Consider the following 18,275-nt stretch of genomic DNA (forward strand, 5'->3'; position numbering starts at 1 on the left):
GAAAAAATGTTCAACATCACTTGTAATCAGGGAAATGCAAATCAAAACTACCATGAGATACCATCTTACACCAGTGAGAATGGCACATATTAAAAAAACTAGCAACAACAAATGTTGGCGAGGGTGTGGAGAAAAAGGAACTCTTCTGCACTGTTGGTGGGAGTGCAAACTGGTCCAACCACTATGGAGAGCTGTGTGGAGATTTCTGGACCTACTAAACATAGAGCTTCCATATGATCCAGCAATTCCACTCCTAGGTATTTACCCAAAGGACACAGAAACATCAATTCCAAAGAACACCTGCACCCCTATGATTATAGCAGCACTGTTTACAATAGCTAAGCTTTGGAAACAACCCAAATGCCCAAAAATAGATGACTGGATCAAGAAGATGTGGTACATATATACCGTGGAATATTACTCAGCATTCAAAAAGATAAACACATGCAATTTGCAGCAACATGGATGGTGCTGCAAGGGATCATGCTCAGCGAAATAAGCCAGAAAGAAAAAGAAAAATACCGGATGGTCTCACTAATAGCAGGAATCTAGAAAACTTAAATAAGGGACCAGGAAAATTAATAACTATAAGAAAGTGAAAATCAAAATCAACAAAAAACTATGAACCAGAGACACTTTTTGGGGGGTGAGGGGCGGGAGGGGAGGGATGGGGTCAGAATGGGGGGGGTTGCAATTGTATGGGGGAATATAAAAATAAAATTTATTATTTAAAAAAAAACATGTGTGTGTGTGTGTGTGTGTGTGTGAGTGTAACAAAGAGAAGGGGATCATTTTTTCTAAAGCATCATCAAGCAAGGGATACAATTCTGCCGCTATCTCATCCTGACGTACAAGGACATAATAACAGCCACAACTGGAGAAGAAATGGCTATGGGGAAGGTGGACTCTCTGATAGAGAATCTAGGGTCACTCAGAACTTTTTTTTTAATTTATTTATACATGCATACAAGAGCTGGGGCACAGGCCAGAGATGCAGTGGGTGAGAGAATCCACCAGAGACAGAGTGGGGAACAGAACAGGCAGCTGAACCGAAATACACTGCTGAGGGGAGCAGCGGGCAGGTCAGTTGAGGTCTGCCTCGCCATGTGGGTTGCTCCCTGGCTGGCCGGGGATTGAACTTGTGCTGCAGAGGCTGCGGATTGCTTCATAGTGCGGTGATTAATCCCCTGCACCACCAGGGAGGCCCTCACTCAGAACTTTTATTTTCCCACAAATTATGCACTGTTTCACAGCAATTATTGCTTTTCCTTCTTCATATGAGAGAGAGAGAGGGAGAGAGAGAGAGAAAATCTCACAGCACTAAGCATTGCCTATGAATAATTTCAGGATATTGACACTATCTCTCTACAAATTACATATTAATTACAATGGGGAAAAATAGTAATTCTACAGTGGAAAAATCTAGTAGACACCAAATAAACCAAGTAACAGAAGTCACCAATAATGGGACCATCGGCATTGTATACCTCCTGATAAAATGCACTGAAAAGGGCACAGCATCACTCCTGCGGTATTCTGGCTGAAATTTAATAACCTAATCTAACCATGAGGCACATCATACAAACCCATATTGTGGGACTATCCACAAAATAACTGACCTGAAATCTTTAAAAAATATATCAAGGTGAAGAAAAATAAAGATTGAGAATCTGTTCCAGATTAAAGACAACTAAAGAGCCATGACAACCTGGATTGGAAAATGATCTGGGGAAAAATTATCTACAGTATATTATGATTATTGATAAAATTCAAATATGAACAGTAGTTTAGAAAATTCTGTATTGATATTAAATTTTATCACTTTGATAATCATGTTATAGTTGTGTACAAGAATGTTTTTGTTTTTAGGAAATATACACCGGGTACAGGTATTTGCAGGTAAATGTGTATGATATCTATATCTTACTCTTGAATGATTAGGGAAAATATAAATTTATAACTACAGAATAGAAAGCAGCTAGGCAAAATAAAACAATTGCTGAATCTAGGTAGGTTCCACTGGATTTTCTTGAATTATTCTTGCAGTTTTTTCATATGTTTAAAATTACATATAAATTTAAAGTTCCCCACACCCCCCAAAAGATATCATGGACATGCTTTACCTTGGGTTAATACCTATCTTCTTATTTCCATATGTCTAGTTTATTAGCAACCCCAGGTTTGACCTTCCTTGGCTCCATACTTTGGATCTAGCTCTCTGTTTAAGTATCCTCGATTGTCAAGCCAGTGTAGAATTAGCTATTCCAGCTCTGACTTTGGGTTCATCTCTCATTATTTTCTCTTCTGGATTCATCTCTCATTATTTTCCCTTCAGCTCCAGGTACCAATACCACATATAAGGGAAATATCCAATAGTAACGTATCATTCTGACCCCTGGAGCACTTCTGGTCCCCCATGGGTTGCATCTCTTCTAGTTCCCAGCTTTCTTGGTTCTCACTTGTACAGTGCTCCGGGTGTAGCGGGTGCTCATATGGACCTCTTGGATTGATTTGAACTTGCCTGATTCATAAATGCGGACAGATCTATCACTACTTCTAAAATTCCCACTCTTGAGAGTCTAAAGGAACCAAAGACAGTCTCCACAAATCTTTTATGGAGTCAAAGTTGAAGAAGGAGCCACGATTTAAAATGGTTTAGGAGGAATCATCATCTCCGCATTACGGGCAAGTTTCCTCAAATAAACCATCCAAGGAATCTTCAGATGTAATTGGTGGGATAGAGGAAATCGCTGGGTTTTTTTAATATAAAAAAATTTACCAGTAACTTTTCCAGGTCTGGAAACTGGAGGCTTTGAATGACTATGGAATATGTACTTAGTAATAAACATAATAGCTACCATTTTACAAAGAAGCTATTGCTGTATGTCAGGACATGTGCAAGATACTTTCTATTTATTATTTCTTTTAATGCTCACCCCAAACCTAGAAGGAGACATTAACATACTCCTTTTACAAATAAGGAGAGTAAGGCTTAGGGAGTGTAGATGATTAACCCAAGTTAATACAGCTCTTAAGTGGTAGTGCTGTTCAGTGAATCCTTCATGTCTCTTTGACTTCCGAGTCCATACATTTGTATTACATCATATGCTCATATCAAGTCAGTTTCAACCCTGAAGTTTCCCTGCCTTAATTTGTTAAGAGGTCTTCCTAAACAGCAAGCATTAGTAATTTTGGGGAAAGGATTGGTTTTGATGGAAATATATATATGAACAAGGGTTTCTCATACCATTTTAAACATATCACTTGTACTTGATCTGATGGACTTAATGTCTCCAAAATCTCCAGAGGGGAACTTTTTCAGCCACACCCAATCACCCTAGAAAGAAAAGATAAAGAATGATAATGAGTCCTTTTGCCGACAGCTTTAGCACAATGTGCTTTCCACAAGAAGGGCTTATCATCAGACCCAAAAGGCATTGCTCCTCCTCTCTCACCCTGCACCCCATGGACATTCTGTATTTTGAGCTATTGATAAAAATGAGGTCATACAGAGAAATTAAAAATTCCAATTAACTATAGACCAGGAAACAATCAGAGGTATGCAAACCCCAGAAGAGGAATGATAACCACTCTCTACAATGACTCCCTTAAGTAACTGCAGAAAGTGCAAGTCATTTCCCTGGTTCATAGCTAAGTGATGTAGCACCAGGTTCCCTGCTATTAATGGTGATGGCTGGTACTTGCAATTCTCACTGCCTTTAGGGGTCTGTGGCGGGAAATGTAGCACAGCAAATGTTTCCTGCATTTACCTTGATCCATTTTTCTCTCACGGGCCAGGCCATTTAGGGGGCCTCTTTTGCTTTAATCATAAGCCTATTGGCTTAAATGTAGATTAAACATTTTTTATTTGGATGCATAAATGTACTACCATAGTAATATGAGTAATCTAGTCTCTTTTAGAAGTGCATTTCTACTTTTAAAGTACAAAACAGCACTTTCTAAGGCTGCTGTCAAGTCAAAAACAACAATTATTTTATTGTCTTGACTTTAACACTGGTGCTTGATAGATAATTTTCTTCTACGTGCATAGCCTCCAGGATTCATCAGTCATCAAGCCCTATTTAGTTTCTGTCCAACCCAAATTTAAAAAAAAAAGCTATATAAATATAGATTCCTTGTTCTCAGTAATAATAATAATGCCTTACATTTGCACAGCGCTCTCTACTCTTCAAAGTGCTTTCACATCTATTACCTATAGCCTGGAGATTCCATTTCAGACTGCACCAATTTGTCATCAAGTAGGGATAATAAAGCAGAAGAAAGCTCTGTGCAAATTCCAAGAATAAGAGAGTGTAACCACTCTCTTATTAAGGAATATATCCAGCTGTGACACTGCATCTGGAGACCTGCTGGAGGCAAAGGCTAATAATTGGAGCTGCAGGCATCTGAGTTACTCGCCTATACTTTGTGTTAAACGGTGTCTTCTAGCCAAGGAGCTCAACACACTTTACCTAGGGAATGGCTCTCAGATGCTTTCACCAGTTGGCTCAATGCCCACAAAGTTCAGAAAGAGAGTCCAGGATCAGTGCCTGCCTACAACAGAAGGATCAAAGCATCAAAGGCAGCCTTCCTGATCTCTTGCCCAGCAAATCTCCAAGTGTGGCCCTGGACCAGCTACATCACGGTGACCTGGGAAATGGTTAGAAAAGCCACTTTTCAGGTCCCACCCCACATTTACTGAATCAAAGAACTTAGGAGGTCCTGACGTGAGCTTGAAATTTTAGCCTTCAGAGGACTTTGCCCTTTAGAGGGATTAAAGGCCAAGGCTTAAACTTGTAAGAATGAAACTCTGAGTGGGTATTTACAAAATGAGTCAATGCGTGAACATATGGGTGGGCAATAAAGGCGGCCCCGAGCTTTTGCAACTATGTTACTCAGCGTATGGTCCCTGCTAGCCACCATGGCGCCTTCATGCTGTTTAGAAAAGGGTTCTTTCCCTCAAGAGAAAACAATAATTTTGTGGGAATATTATTTTATAGCCTATGGCTACCCGGTGACAATAGGCAGCAGCTCTGGCTGTAGACAAACACACCTCTATCATATTATCATTTATGCACCCCCAGACACCAGCGAACACATCCCAACAGAAGCATAGATACACTGCACACCACCAAGCCCTGCCTGTCAGGTGAGGCCTTTGTTAGGTTTGAAGTCAGGTTGTAGGTATGAGGGTGAAAGGTAAAATTGGGCCTCCAAGAATATTAGGCAGGAGAAAGGAGTAACCTTTAGAAGCTCCTGAAACATAGTCAAGATAGTGCTTGGCCAAATGCATATACGTATACCAGTGACTTTGTAAATGCACAGTTGGGTGTACAGGTATAAATGTGGAGATGAGAAGCTCCCCTCCCCCCGCCCCCATTCCAGGACTGGACCTGGAGACCAGAATCTATTATCCCACACCTGCGCCACCCTCATATACATCAGTATGTGTGTACAGTGTGAGTATGCAGTGGTGCCCTTGTGCAGTGCACAACCTGAACATCTGTACCGACAGCTCTGCTTATACCCGGTACATGTGCTACCTTCTTCCCGGAGTCAGCCCTATTATAGACATTGGTTAGCTTTCTCTCTGGCTTGTTAACTTTTCTAGGTAGTTAAACAGAGCTTTTCCCCACCAAATCACCAAATTTGAGAGCTGGAAATGGCCTTAGGTATCCCCCATTCAATCCTTACATATTTCAATAAAGAAGCTGAAGCCTGAAGAGATTAAGTGACTTGCCCCAGGTCAGAAACCTAGGTAGTATCAGAACAAACGTCTTCTGTCTCTTGCTTTGCTGCTCTTTCCTCTCGTGGGGGTTCTTCAGTTTGGGGCATTTGTGTGTTTGTTTTAAATTTTAAATAATTCTCCCATACTTTATAAGCAAATTTTTATTGAGTCTGTCTGTGTCCTACTTCATGAGTAATGAGGGAATGGGAGGAAATGGGCAGTTTTATCTTCACCACACATGCATTATTTGTTTTGCTTTTTCTTTTAAGAGAAAGAATGATAAAATACTTCACTCATCATTCACTTTTTAATTAAGAGAAAGAAACATCAAACTCTATCCACTGAAGTTTTTAGAAGTAATTTAAAGTTCATCAGTTTCACACTAAGGTCCAGGTGTATTAACTAAAGAGTCAAGATAACTGGGTCCTAGAAATCACTCTGCCTTCAACTCAGGGATGACCTTGGAGTAGCCACTTAATCAAACTGAACCTCAGTTTCTCCATTGATAGAGTTGGACAGCTTAGATGATTTCTTAGGTCCTTTTCAGCTCTGCAGAGCTATGGTTACATGATTAGAAAAAGATGACTGGTGGAAAGGAGAGGGATGGAGAGGGAGAGCTGCAGGGAATATAGTAGAAAGTGGAAAGAAGAGGGAGAAGGCTCTAGGAAAGAGAGATTAATGGGGAGCATGTGGGGCGGAGAGAGAGAAAAATGAGACAAGGAGGAAAACACAGGGAGAGACTGAGGGGCGGATGGAGTTAGAGAATGAAGAGGAAAGAGAAGTTCAGTGTGTTGGGGTTAACACTGTTGCCCACCTTGCCCCTAAACTATGGCTATGTGAACAGATGAAACGTTCCCAAGGCACCTGCCATTCGCAGCTCTTTCCCCTAGCAGATTGCTCATATGGTTTTCACATCTCAAAGAATATCTATGAATTAAGGGATGATTTTCATGTGCAGTTCTGAAGGTAATGCACCTATGTGTATAATCAAAATGTGAATTTGTGTCTATGTCGTACAATGTCATGAGACATCTTACGGAAGCCTCTCCTTTACCATTGGGTGTCTGTCACTCCAGGTGCATTATCTGGAACCTCCAGATCTTTCAATAATGGTTCTTATGAAAATTTGATGTATTTTAAACAGAAACTAGATAACAAATCTTCTATAAAACACTCCTGCTAGAGGACAATTTCAGAAGTTTCACTGAACCTCTTTCTTCTATCTGCTGATTTAATTAACTGGCATTCCCAGTCAAAGTCCTCTTCAGCCCTAGCCAGGTATTTTTCTAGTTTTGCACCCTGCCATCAGCCTAATCTTGACTTCACCAAGTAGTATTATTCTCACTAACACCCCCCTTGTATGCAGATAAAGGCCCTTTTTGGCCTACACAGTTCAGAAATACTCATAATCTGACTGGCCAACAGTCATTCTGGGAACTAACTCAACTCTTTGCCTCTTTCCAAAATGAAGAAATATCTGACATTTTCTTAAAGGGTGGTTAAAGGTGTTTATTTTTTCCCTTCTCAGTTCTACACTATAACCTTCCAACTCTACCAAATAAAACATACCACAATTCAACACATAAATTCTTCCACAGAATAAGAGAATCATAGCATATCCAAACCAGAGGAGACCTTAGAGGTTTCTTAGTCCAGCAATTTTCAACTCTGGCTACACATATAGGGAAACTTTTAAAAATATCCACTCTAGGCCCTACTCATACCAACAGAACCAGAGGTTCTGGAGGTGGGGCCTGAACATGGTTATTTTTTTAGGTTCCCACAGAGATTCTAATGAGAAATCAGGATTAAGAATTTGTTTCAACTGCTCATTTTACAGATGAAAAACCTAGGAACTTTCTTGTGTTTTTGAGATTTACTTTGAAATCTTAGAGATGTAATATATTTATAAAGCTATCAGCCCATTCTATTTGACATTGGAAAGCTATATGATTATCTTATCTTTGGTCTTTGAGAGAGCAGAGCTGTCAATTTCCCAATGCTCAAGTTTACATTTGAAGCAAATCTCCTCTTTGATTAAATCAAGTCCAAAGCATGACCCAGAGTTTTCCTGCCATAAATTTAGGCCCAAGTACTTGGAAAAATATAAGCCACACCAAAATTGGTGTTTTAGGCCCCAATCAATTATTTATCCAATGGTGAAGAGCATGCACTTGGAAAATCCAATATGGTGGACAACTTAAAAACTCATTCTGTGCTGTTTAGAACCTTCTTTGTGGATACATTTGAAGTTGAGAGTGTGTGCTGCTCTGGGACTATCTTCAAACAAAACAAGGGAAGCATACTGGGAAGGCCTCACTTAGGAGGGACACAAAGACAGTCTAGTTTCCCTTTTACCCCCTGCTTAACTCTTTCCTGCTGAGAAGAAACAGTTCATCCCTCCAACTGATGCAAGACTTGTTCTGGTTGCCAAGTTTCAGCATCTAGGAACAACGAGTAGGAGGTGGCCTTTTAAAGCTTGAAATGCAGTAACTTAAGTGAAATCAAAAGGATTTCTCTTTTACACAGCAAAAGGTATCTGTTACTCCAAGAGGCACTACAGGCTGAGGAAAAGAAGTAAAGAAAATATATATGTTTTAAAGATTTATTTATTTATACATACAAGAGCTGGGGTACAGGCGACAGGTGCCGGGGGTGGGATTAGTGAGAGGACTCACCAGAGACAGAGTGGGCAGCAGAACAAGCAAATCTACTGAAATGCACTGCTGAGGGGAGCAGCGGGTGAGGCAGGAGAGGTCTGCTGCACCATGTGGGTTGCTCCCTGGCCGGCCTGGGGATCAAACTCTTGCTGCTGCAGAGGCTGTGAATTGCTTCATAGTGCTGTGCTTAACCTCTTGCAACACCGGGGAGGCCCAAGAATATATTTTAAAAGATTTCAATAATATCACAGGATAACAAATAAAGAACAACTAGAATCTGAAGGGAAGGATTTGCCCTGAATCCTATTCCCATAAATCTGTTGACTCAAGAAGTCTTTCCTTCTATTATAGCCATATCTTCTGGAATGAGTAACATGGTTATAAATAATGGGGTCTCACTGAGTTTTTTCCACATGTATATCAAATACCTGGAGTTTAAAGATTAATAAAGTTATAAGTAAGTCAATTAGTTGCCAAAGAAAATCCTTGTGAAAAGTGTCAACCAAATAAGTCCATAAGTGGATAAAAATTAACTGGAAATTCTTACCAAAAGCCTCAACATTTTTGCCCAAAAATTAAGTCCTAAGTCACTGTTTTATTTTGAAATCCAAAAAGGTAGCAGGTTAGATAGCTACTGGATAACCTACCTCATAAATTGCTATGTTGGAATTTTCATAGGTAGCTGGAGTTAGACTCCCTGAAGAAAAGGAGAGCCTTGGGGACCTCCCACTTTGGACCTCCGAAGTGATCTGGAAGCTTACACTGGCACGACTTCCTCTCTGTTAAAGGATTAGGAAAAAGAGAAGTTAAAATCAAGTTTTCATGACTTAGGACAGAGCATTGAGCTATGGTGTAGACACTCATCTGTACTTACCTGTTTTTTTTTTTTTCTTTCTAAGAAAGTAGCTATATGAGTTGAATTTTGTAAACATGAGATAGATTAATTTTCCCTATCCTCCAGCAATTTTTGTTTTAGGTTTGGGCTGGTATCATACTGCACTTCCACATACTACAAAAGATAGGTAAAGTTTTGCAGGTAAGTCTATCTCCCAGAGAGGCTAGAATAACAGACTGGGGGGGATAAGAAAAGAGGGGGGCAGAAGGACACCAATCATAATTTAACCTCATTTTATAGACAAGAAATGGACAAAAAAAGGTAAAATGAGTTTCCCAATTTCATACAGCTAGTCAGTGATTAAGTTATAGTGTTGTTTATAAAAGCCTAGCTTTTTTTGATATAACTCCATAGCAGAGCTAGGACAGAACACTACCTTCCTGAATCTCAGTCCTGGCTTTTTGTTACACCATCCTGAATGGAATCCTTTTTTTTTTTTTTTTTTTTGCAAGCAACATTAATAGCAGAAGTTATCCCAGAAAGCAGTGAGATAGTAGAGGGTGAGCAAATTATCTGTGATTTATGTACTGTTTATGCTTAAACAGTACAAATTTCTTATTCCTCCCTCGATTTGTTAGCCTATACACTTAGGTCTTATAAGAAAGGCTAAGAACTGATTAACATTCAATGATGAGAGGAAGGGTTATCTGCAATCTGTATTAGCCTTGAAAATTGAACTTCTTTATCTTCAACTGGACCTGCAGACTTATTTCACATGAAGAAATCATAAATCAAGATTCAGCAATTCAGAGCTAGCAATTACATTTGTTATGGTCTAGGACAGCTCCTACACCCAAATCCAACACCCTCATTTTACAGTGAGAAATCAGAGACCTATATAGGTATATAAACACTGGAAGAAAGATGCAGATGTTACATTTCCTGGTATTGTATTCTTTCTACCACATCATGCTTTACTTCATGTTGTTTGCCAATACAAATTCATCTTAAGCACTTTCACATATTCTGCCCTTAATGGTCTTTGAAGAACTGAGGATCACTTGTTGACTTATCCCTGAATTAAACTCATTCTATCAAGACAAGACTATCACAATCAAATCTCCAAGGTAACAGCCCTTAATGTGTTGACATCCCAACAGCTGAAGATTTAGACAAGGTGTAAAACTTGACTCTTCACATAACCCTTGAATCAACCTGAACTCTCCTCAACAAAGCAAGGCTAGGGAGTAATCTACTTTTCTTTCATTCTTTATTTTTATATCATAGCAGGAGCACCTAGATTGGTATATTGAAATATAGACCTCTCTATAAATGGTAAAGAGAAAGCAAGAGAATCTGCCAAAATCCACATACATTTGAGCTTCAGTTTCACTTTCTTCTAAAAACTTCCTTTCCTAACCTAACTTCTACTGATCTGCCAGTTTTTCTAGGCTGAATTAATTTTATATTCACCAAGAGTTTATATTTTCAGACATTCCATTTGGATGGAATTCTTGGCTTGCTTCTTGACTGATTAGACACAGGCAGTTGCAAGTTTGAGATGACTACACAGAAATTAAGAAAAATAAATGTTTCCCCTATATTTTCCCATCAGAACCCCTCATGTAAGTTAAGTGCCAAAAGGGATCTAAAGACCAATAGCTATGTTCTAGAGTAAAGCTATCTTTTTCCATTTTGACCAAAATAATAAAATATAAAAAGAACACTCCCTAAAAGGCTATCAATCCCTGTTACTATTCATTTTCTCACTCGCATGGTGAAAAGTGGTGATTGTTTTTTCACTCTTCTTATTTCAATATTTAGGCAGAACTAAAAGGAAAGATCTATCATTGTGAACAAGATTTTAAGACTCTGGGCAGTTTGGTTTTCACAAAGCAGCACTGCTTTGCTATTGATTGTGATTTTGTGAGAATTGGTGTTTTAGTAACCCAAATATGGTTTGTGTCTTAGTGGGAGAGGAAGGAGACATGGATGGAGACTCTATCGACTTGACTAGACTATTGCAAGGTTTATACAAAGAAATAGTAATATTATGAATAATAAACAATACTAAATGTGAATTACCTTTATTCTCTTGACACTTTAGAATCAAAACATTTGAGCAATTGATATGATCTGTCATTTTTATATGAATAATACCAAAGATGTAAGGATTTTTTAAATTTATTTATGCATACATGAACTGGGGTGTAAGTCAGAGGTATGGGGATGGGGGGTAAGAGACTTCACCAGAAAGAGTGGGGAGCAGAACAGGCAGATCTACTAAAATCCACTGCTGAGGGGAGCAGCGGGCGAGGCAGGAGAGGTCTGATGTGCCATGTGGTTGCTCCCAGCAGGCTGGGGATTGAACTTATGCTGCAGTGGCTGGCGCTAGCTTGACAGCGCTGTCTTTTACCCCTGTGCCACCGGGGAGGCCCAGATGTAGGGGTTTTTAAAATATGCTTATTGCACCAAAAGCATACAGGCACGTCACCAAAAAAAAAAAAAAAGAAGAAGAAGAAAAGAAAAGAAAAGAAAACTACCAACAAATATCTCTAATGAAGATAGATGCGAAAATCTTCACAAGCCAAATTTAACAATACATTAAAATAATGATAGATCATGAACAAGTAGGATTTATTCCAGGGACATAAGAATGTTCATCAAAAACTTATCAATGTGTTTGCAGCAACATGGATGGAGCTGGAAGGGATCATGCTCAGCGAAATCAGCCAGAAAGAAAAGAAAAAGAAAAAAATACCGGATGGTCTCACTCATAGCAGGAATCTAGAAAACCTAAATAAGGGGCAAAGAAAAAGACTATAATAAAGAAAAATCAAAATCAACAAGCAACTATAAATCAGAGACACACTACAGGATGGGGGGGGGAGAGAAGGGATTAGGGTCAAAATAAGGGGGGTGGAATTGTATGGAGAATATAACCAAAATGAGGGCCTCCCCTGGTGGCACAAGCGGTTGAGGGCCACGCTATGAAGCTGTCCGCAGCCTCTGCAGCGCTAGTTGGATGCCGGCCGGCCGGCCAGTGAGGGTCCCACACGGCGCGGCAGACCTCTCCTGTCTCGCCTGCTGCTCCCCTCTGGAGTGTATTTCAGTCAGTCTGCCTGTTCTGTTCCCCACTCTGTCTCTGGTGAATCCTCTCACCCTCCCGCGCCTCTGGCCTGTACCCCGGTTCTTGTATAAATAAATAAATAAATCTAAAAAAAAAGAATATAACCAAAGTGAAAATGCATACATTGTGCAAAAATGAAAAATGATGTAAGAATTATATAAAATAAAATATATTAAATAAAAAGTAAAAAAACTTATCAGTGTAATTCACTACATCAACAGAAGGAAAGATAAAAGTCATATGATCATATCAGTAGATGCAGAGAAAATATTTAATAAGCTTAATCATTGATTTATGCCAAAAATTCAAAAAAGGGCCAAGGGTACATAGGGATGGTGGGAGGGGAATAAATAGAAACATTTTTTTTAACTTGATCCATCTCAACTTATAGTTTTTGAGTTAACTGTTTCTAAATATCCAGATAACAAGTATATGCTTCAAAGAAATGTAAAAATAAAAGCAATTTACTTTATATATATTTTTAAACATCTTTTTGAATTTTTTCACAGTATAGGATTTCTCCCCTCAGCTGTGGTCACCATCATTTTCCCACCACCAAATTGCCCACAGCCCTCCACCACAGTCCACCAGCTTTCCTCTACCTGGTTCTCTATTCTCCCTCCCCCTCCTCCTCCCCAATTTTACTTTATACAAAAAGGCCCAGTTAGTTAGTTCTGCTAACTTATCACTTATCAATTTTGATCAAGTCAATGAACACCAAAAAAAAAGTAGTGTGAGATTGTCTGCTTCTAGTGGATCCCTAGGGTGACCTTATATACAAGCTTGCTCAGGGCAGTCTCAGTTTTCATATGTGTTGCTAGAATCTTATTTAGTAAGAGTCTCCTTTCACTCTCAAAAATGTACAAGTTTGGATAATATATTATAGATTGACTATACAGAAAGGAAAGTCATCTTACCAGGAATGTATAAATGGCCAGAGTTTAGGGAGCATTTGGCATATGAAGATTTTTAGTGTCAGGAATCCCAGAAACAGTTGAGTAAAGGGGGCTATTGAGAATATAGGGTTTCTTGCTGATTCAAAAAAATTCCGAAAAGTGGGAATAAAAGGAACATGCTTCAACATAATAAAGGCCATTCATGACAAACCTACAGACAACATCATACCAAGTGTCAAGAAACTGAAAGTGTTTCCTCTAAGATCAGATACAAGGTAAGCATGTCCACTTTCACCACTACTACTCAACATAGTATTGGAAGCCCTAGCTACAGCAATGATGCAAGAGAAAAATACAAAAAGTACAAATTGGGAAAGAAGTAAAACTATCACTATTTGCAGATGACATGACAATATACATAGGAAACCCTGAAAACTCCACTAGCAGGTCTCCCTGGTGACGCAAGGGGTTAAGCACCGCACTATGAAGCAATCCACAGCATCTGCAGCACGAGTTCGATCCCTGGCTGGCCGGGGAGAAACCCACATGGTACAACAGACCTCTCCTGTCTCGCCTGCTGCTCTCCTCAGCAGTGTATTTCAGTAGATCCACCTGTACTGTTCCCCACTCTGTCTCTGGTGAATCCTCTCATCTCCCACACCTCTGGCCTGTACCCTAGTTCTTGTATGCATAAATAAATAAATATTTTAAAAAAACTGTACTAGCAAAATTTTATAAACAGAATAGTAATATGGCAAGCTAAAAAATTAATACACAAAAATCAGTTGCATTTCTATATGGAAACAATGAACTGGAAGAGAAAGAAATCAAGAAAACAATCCTATTTACTATCACATCAAAAAGAATTGAATACCTATGAATAAACTTAACCAAGTAGTTAAAGGACCTGTACAATGAAAACTATATATATTATAAGAAATAGACAAAAGAACGAAATGGAACGATAATCCCTTCTCATGAATTGGAAGAAGTAATATTGTTGAAATGGCAATCTCACCCAAAGCAATATATATTTAACAAATGAAACCCATTTCAAAGTTTCAATGGCATTTTTCAAAGAAATAGAACAAACATTACTGAAATTTATATGGAGCCACAAAAACCCTATATACAAAAAATAATCCTAACAAAAAGAAGAATCACACTCATACTCCCAAACTTCAAACTGTTCTACAAAACTACAGTAATCAAAACAATACAGTACTGGAATAAAAATAGCCAAGCTATGGAAACAACCTAAGTGCCCAAGGACAGAGGAGTAGATTAAGAAGATGATAAACACACACACACACACAAACACACACACACACACAATGAAATACAACCCAGTGATTAAAAAAAAAAGATGAACTCTTGCCATTTATGACAACATGTGGATCATGTTAAGCAAAATAAGTCAGGAGAAAGACAAATACCAAATGATTTCACTCAAATGAGATACATAGAGAAACAGAGCAAAGAAACAGACAAAACCCAAACCAATCAAACCCTAGAAATTTTTTTTTAAAGATTTATTTATTTATACAATCACTGGGTACAGTCAGAACCGCAGGAGGGTGAGAGAATTCACCAGAGCCAGAGTGGGGAACAGAACAGGCAGACTGACGAAATACACTGCTGAGGGGAGCAGTGGGTGCAGCAGGAGAGGTCTGTCGTGCCATGTGGGACCCTCACCAGGGGCCAGGGATCAAACCGGCGCTGCACAGGCTGCGGGCAGCTTCGCAGCCCAGCGCTCAACCGCTGCACCACCAGGGGAGGCCCCAAACCCTGGAAATCTTATGGTAGAACTGAAGCTACCAGAAGCGAAGGATGGGGAGTAGGGAGCAAAGTGTAAAAGGAGTACAATGGACTGTGGTGAAGGAATATGGGTGCCATGGTGGTACATGTGGTGTGGTAACATAAATCTGCAGAGGTATGAGTTTATACCTCTGAATCATACTGTGTTTTATAGCAATGTTACCACAATAAAAAATTATTAAATACATGTTTTTTACTTTTGACCCAAATTTTATGATATGTTGCTACATTTAAACAAATGCCACCTGATTTTACTACTACCCATTGCTCATATATGAATAAAGGATTTTTGCCACAGAATTGAATACTTGCTTTCTTAGTACTGGATTATATATTGGGAATGCTTCAGAACTTGTTCTTCAGTACCTGCCCTTTCTACTTGAACTGGGAAATTGCATACAAAGCATATAGAGTATGGCAGATCCAGATAAAATCTACCTCCATGTATCCTACAGTTCTCTGGTGGTTTCAAATATAGAGGCTAACATCAATACATTTTTTATGGAATGAGGGTGGAATGTAGCTTTCAGTCACAGTGATAATTTTTGACATTCAGCAATACATTTCCAGGAACATGATATCAACCTTACAAAAGGATCTGATGATTTTAAAAAGAGTTGGGGTTGTAATTGAGATTTAAACCAAACAGCTGAACATTAAATTTGGTTTTAACTGCATGGAGTCTTACTATGTAAATCCATTTTTCCATTGTCCCCAGTCAACTAGATAAAGTATGCCTGAATAGTGGCACATTTGGGCAAATGATCAGTTTGGTAGCAGAGATAACAATACTCAGGCCTGATACACTAGTGTAGCAAAAGTAAATAGCACGTGGAGACAATAGGCTGTGTTTACATTCCCTCCTTACATCCTGTCAGCTGACCATACTAAACTTTGCGAAGACAGTTATCTTTATGTTGGCCACATAGACTGGCACAAAGTGGCACAATCACCCATTACTAGCTACATTAGACGATGATTTGCTTAGTCCAATGTAATAGCCAAACTTTGAATTTCATTTTATATACTGACATATTCCCCCTTCCCCAACTTCAGGGAGGGAAGCCTGCTATTGCAGCTGGGGGCTCCTATGGTCTTCTATACTTCCCATTTTGAGCTGCATTTCCTCCCCAGTACCTGCCCCTGACTTACTCTGGATCCTCTGGGGATGAAAAGAGTGCTGTAAGAAGAGTTAGAGAGTGAGAAGTGCTGCTCAATAGGACCTGTCATGATCAAATATTATTGACTTTTTGGGTTTGGTGACAGATTGACACTCCCATATTGGGGCTCAACCACCATTCCTTTAACACAATTGATGCTCATTCAAATTGGACTCTTACTATTCTGGCTCAATGTATGACCTTTCTTGGAGTTGTCTTCCTGATCAGCTCCCAGGAGGACATGTTAGGTTGAATTTTTTATAATATGATCTATTCTTTTATGTTTCTCCAAGATCCATGTGGAATCCAAAGGAAACTCCAAAGATCCTTTCCAGTAGTCATCTCTCCTACTTCTCTTCTGAGTTGCCAGCACATCACTGCCTCTCTCTGTTGGGTTTGTCACAGTTTGGAACTAGTGCCAGTCTCTGTTCTTTTAGATCCCATATCAAGTGCTTCAATTGTAATTTTGAAGCTTCCTGTGGATAAAAGGATGCATGCCATTTCCCGTAGGGGCAGTACTAATGCTTAACATTTTTTCAGAGATCCATTCTTCTAGGTCTCTTTAACCTCAGGATTTTTCACCCTTGAGGTGGATGTTGAATGAAGAACTGCAAATATGATTTCTGCAACATTGTCTTTGCAAGTCCTGCATTAGTGGGCTAACATCACATTTCACAATGTGTTATTAGGAAGAATCCCATCCTGACTCCTGTTAACTCTTCTATTTGAGGTGCAAGTAAATCACATGGGAACCTGCCTTGTCTGCCATGCAGGGGATTTCAGAATAGATCATGGAAGGAAAGAGCTTTGAAAACTATAAAATCCTAAAGAAATGTTGGACATTATACTTAACATTATCTTTTTAATGCAAATTAGAAAATATGAATGTATAAAATGTTTTTATCCTTTTAGCCTTTAAAATCAACTTGATGAGGGCCTCTCCTGGTGGTGCAGCGGTTGAGCGCTGGGCTGCAAAGCTGCCTTCAGCCTCTGCAGCGCCGGTTCGATCCCTGGGCTGCCAGCAAGGGTCCCACATGGTGCGACAGACCCCTCCTGCCATGCCCGCTGCTCCCATCAGCAATGTATTTCGTCAGTCTGTCTGTTCTGCTCCTTTCTGGCTCTGGTGAATTCTCTTACCCTTCCGCGTTTCTGACTGTACCTGTTAGGGGGAAAGGATGTCCTGAGCTAATCCCATACAGGCTTTGTGGACCCCACCCCCACTCCAGACCAAAGTCATCAAGCTCCCTGAGCTTCCTCATTTGCCCTTCCCTTGTAAATAAACCTTTTATTAACTTTTCGCGTGTGCCTGCAGTAGAGCGTTGATAAGTCCTTTTAAGCTCACGGGTGAGGACCCACAGTCAGGCACCCCGTTTTGTATCGGGGCTGCCCTATAACATACCCAGTGCTTGTATAAATAAATAAATAAATCTTTTTTTAAAAAAAAGGCAACTTGCTGAATCTTTAGTGAATATTGACTGGTGTTTTGGGCCTTTGAGGCAATTCATTAGTAAACGGTCATTTCCAAGATCTGCCAGGTTTGACTCACATGTGTCTTTATGAGAAACTTTGCTTTTCATGAAGATGGCACTAAAAGCAAAGAAGGAAACCCCAGCCCCTCACAAAGCAAAAGCAAAAGTTTGAAGGCCAAGAAACAGTGTTGAAAGCAGTCTATAGTCACACAAAGAAAGTCTGCACGTCACCCACCTTCGAAAGGTCCAAGACACTGAGACTCCAAAGGCAACCTAAATATCCTTGGAAGAGCACACCCAGGGGAAACAAGCTCAACCGCCAAATCATCACCAAGTTCCCCCTGACCACAGAGTCATCCATGAAGAGGATAGGACACAACAGCACATTTGTGTTCATCCCCACACATTCCTTTTTCCACGCTTTGGTTTATATTCTGTTTTCTCTGCCTGTGATGGGTATGGGTCAGCAGCTAATTGATGCATATAAGACTGCAGACAGCGATGGGAACTCTCTTCCAAAAAAGGTCAACTACTACTTAGTTCCAGCTCATTACCACAATGATATCCAATTTTTACAGA

General features: G+C 39.6%; 1 protein-coding gene across 1 annotated transcript in view; it reads right to left on the bottom strand.

The window, feature by feature from the left end:
• The window catches only part of GUCY2F (guanylate cyclase 2F, retinal), a gene marked incomplete at both ends in the record, with an annotated part of 89,814 nt that overhangs the window by 42,711 nt on the left and 28,828 nt on the right, over window positions 1-18,275 (bottom strand). The window contains 2 exons of the mRNA XM_084258079.1: window positions 3,248-3,337; window positions 9,036-9,167. Coding sequence (XP_084114205.1) covers window positions 3,248-3,337; window positions 9,036-9,167 — 222 coding nt within the window. The remainder of the gene's footprint in view (window positions 1-3,247; window positions 3,338-9,035; window positions 9,168-18,275) is intronic.

The sequence above is a fragment of the Talpa europaea genome (genome assembly GCF_964194135.1).
Source record: "Talpa europaea genome assembly, chromosome: X".
Taxonomy (NCBI): domain Eukaryota; kingdom Metazoa; phylum Chordata; class Mammalia; order Eulipotyphla; family Talpidae; genus Talpa; species Talpa europaea.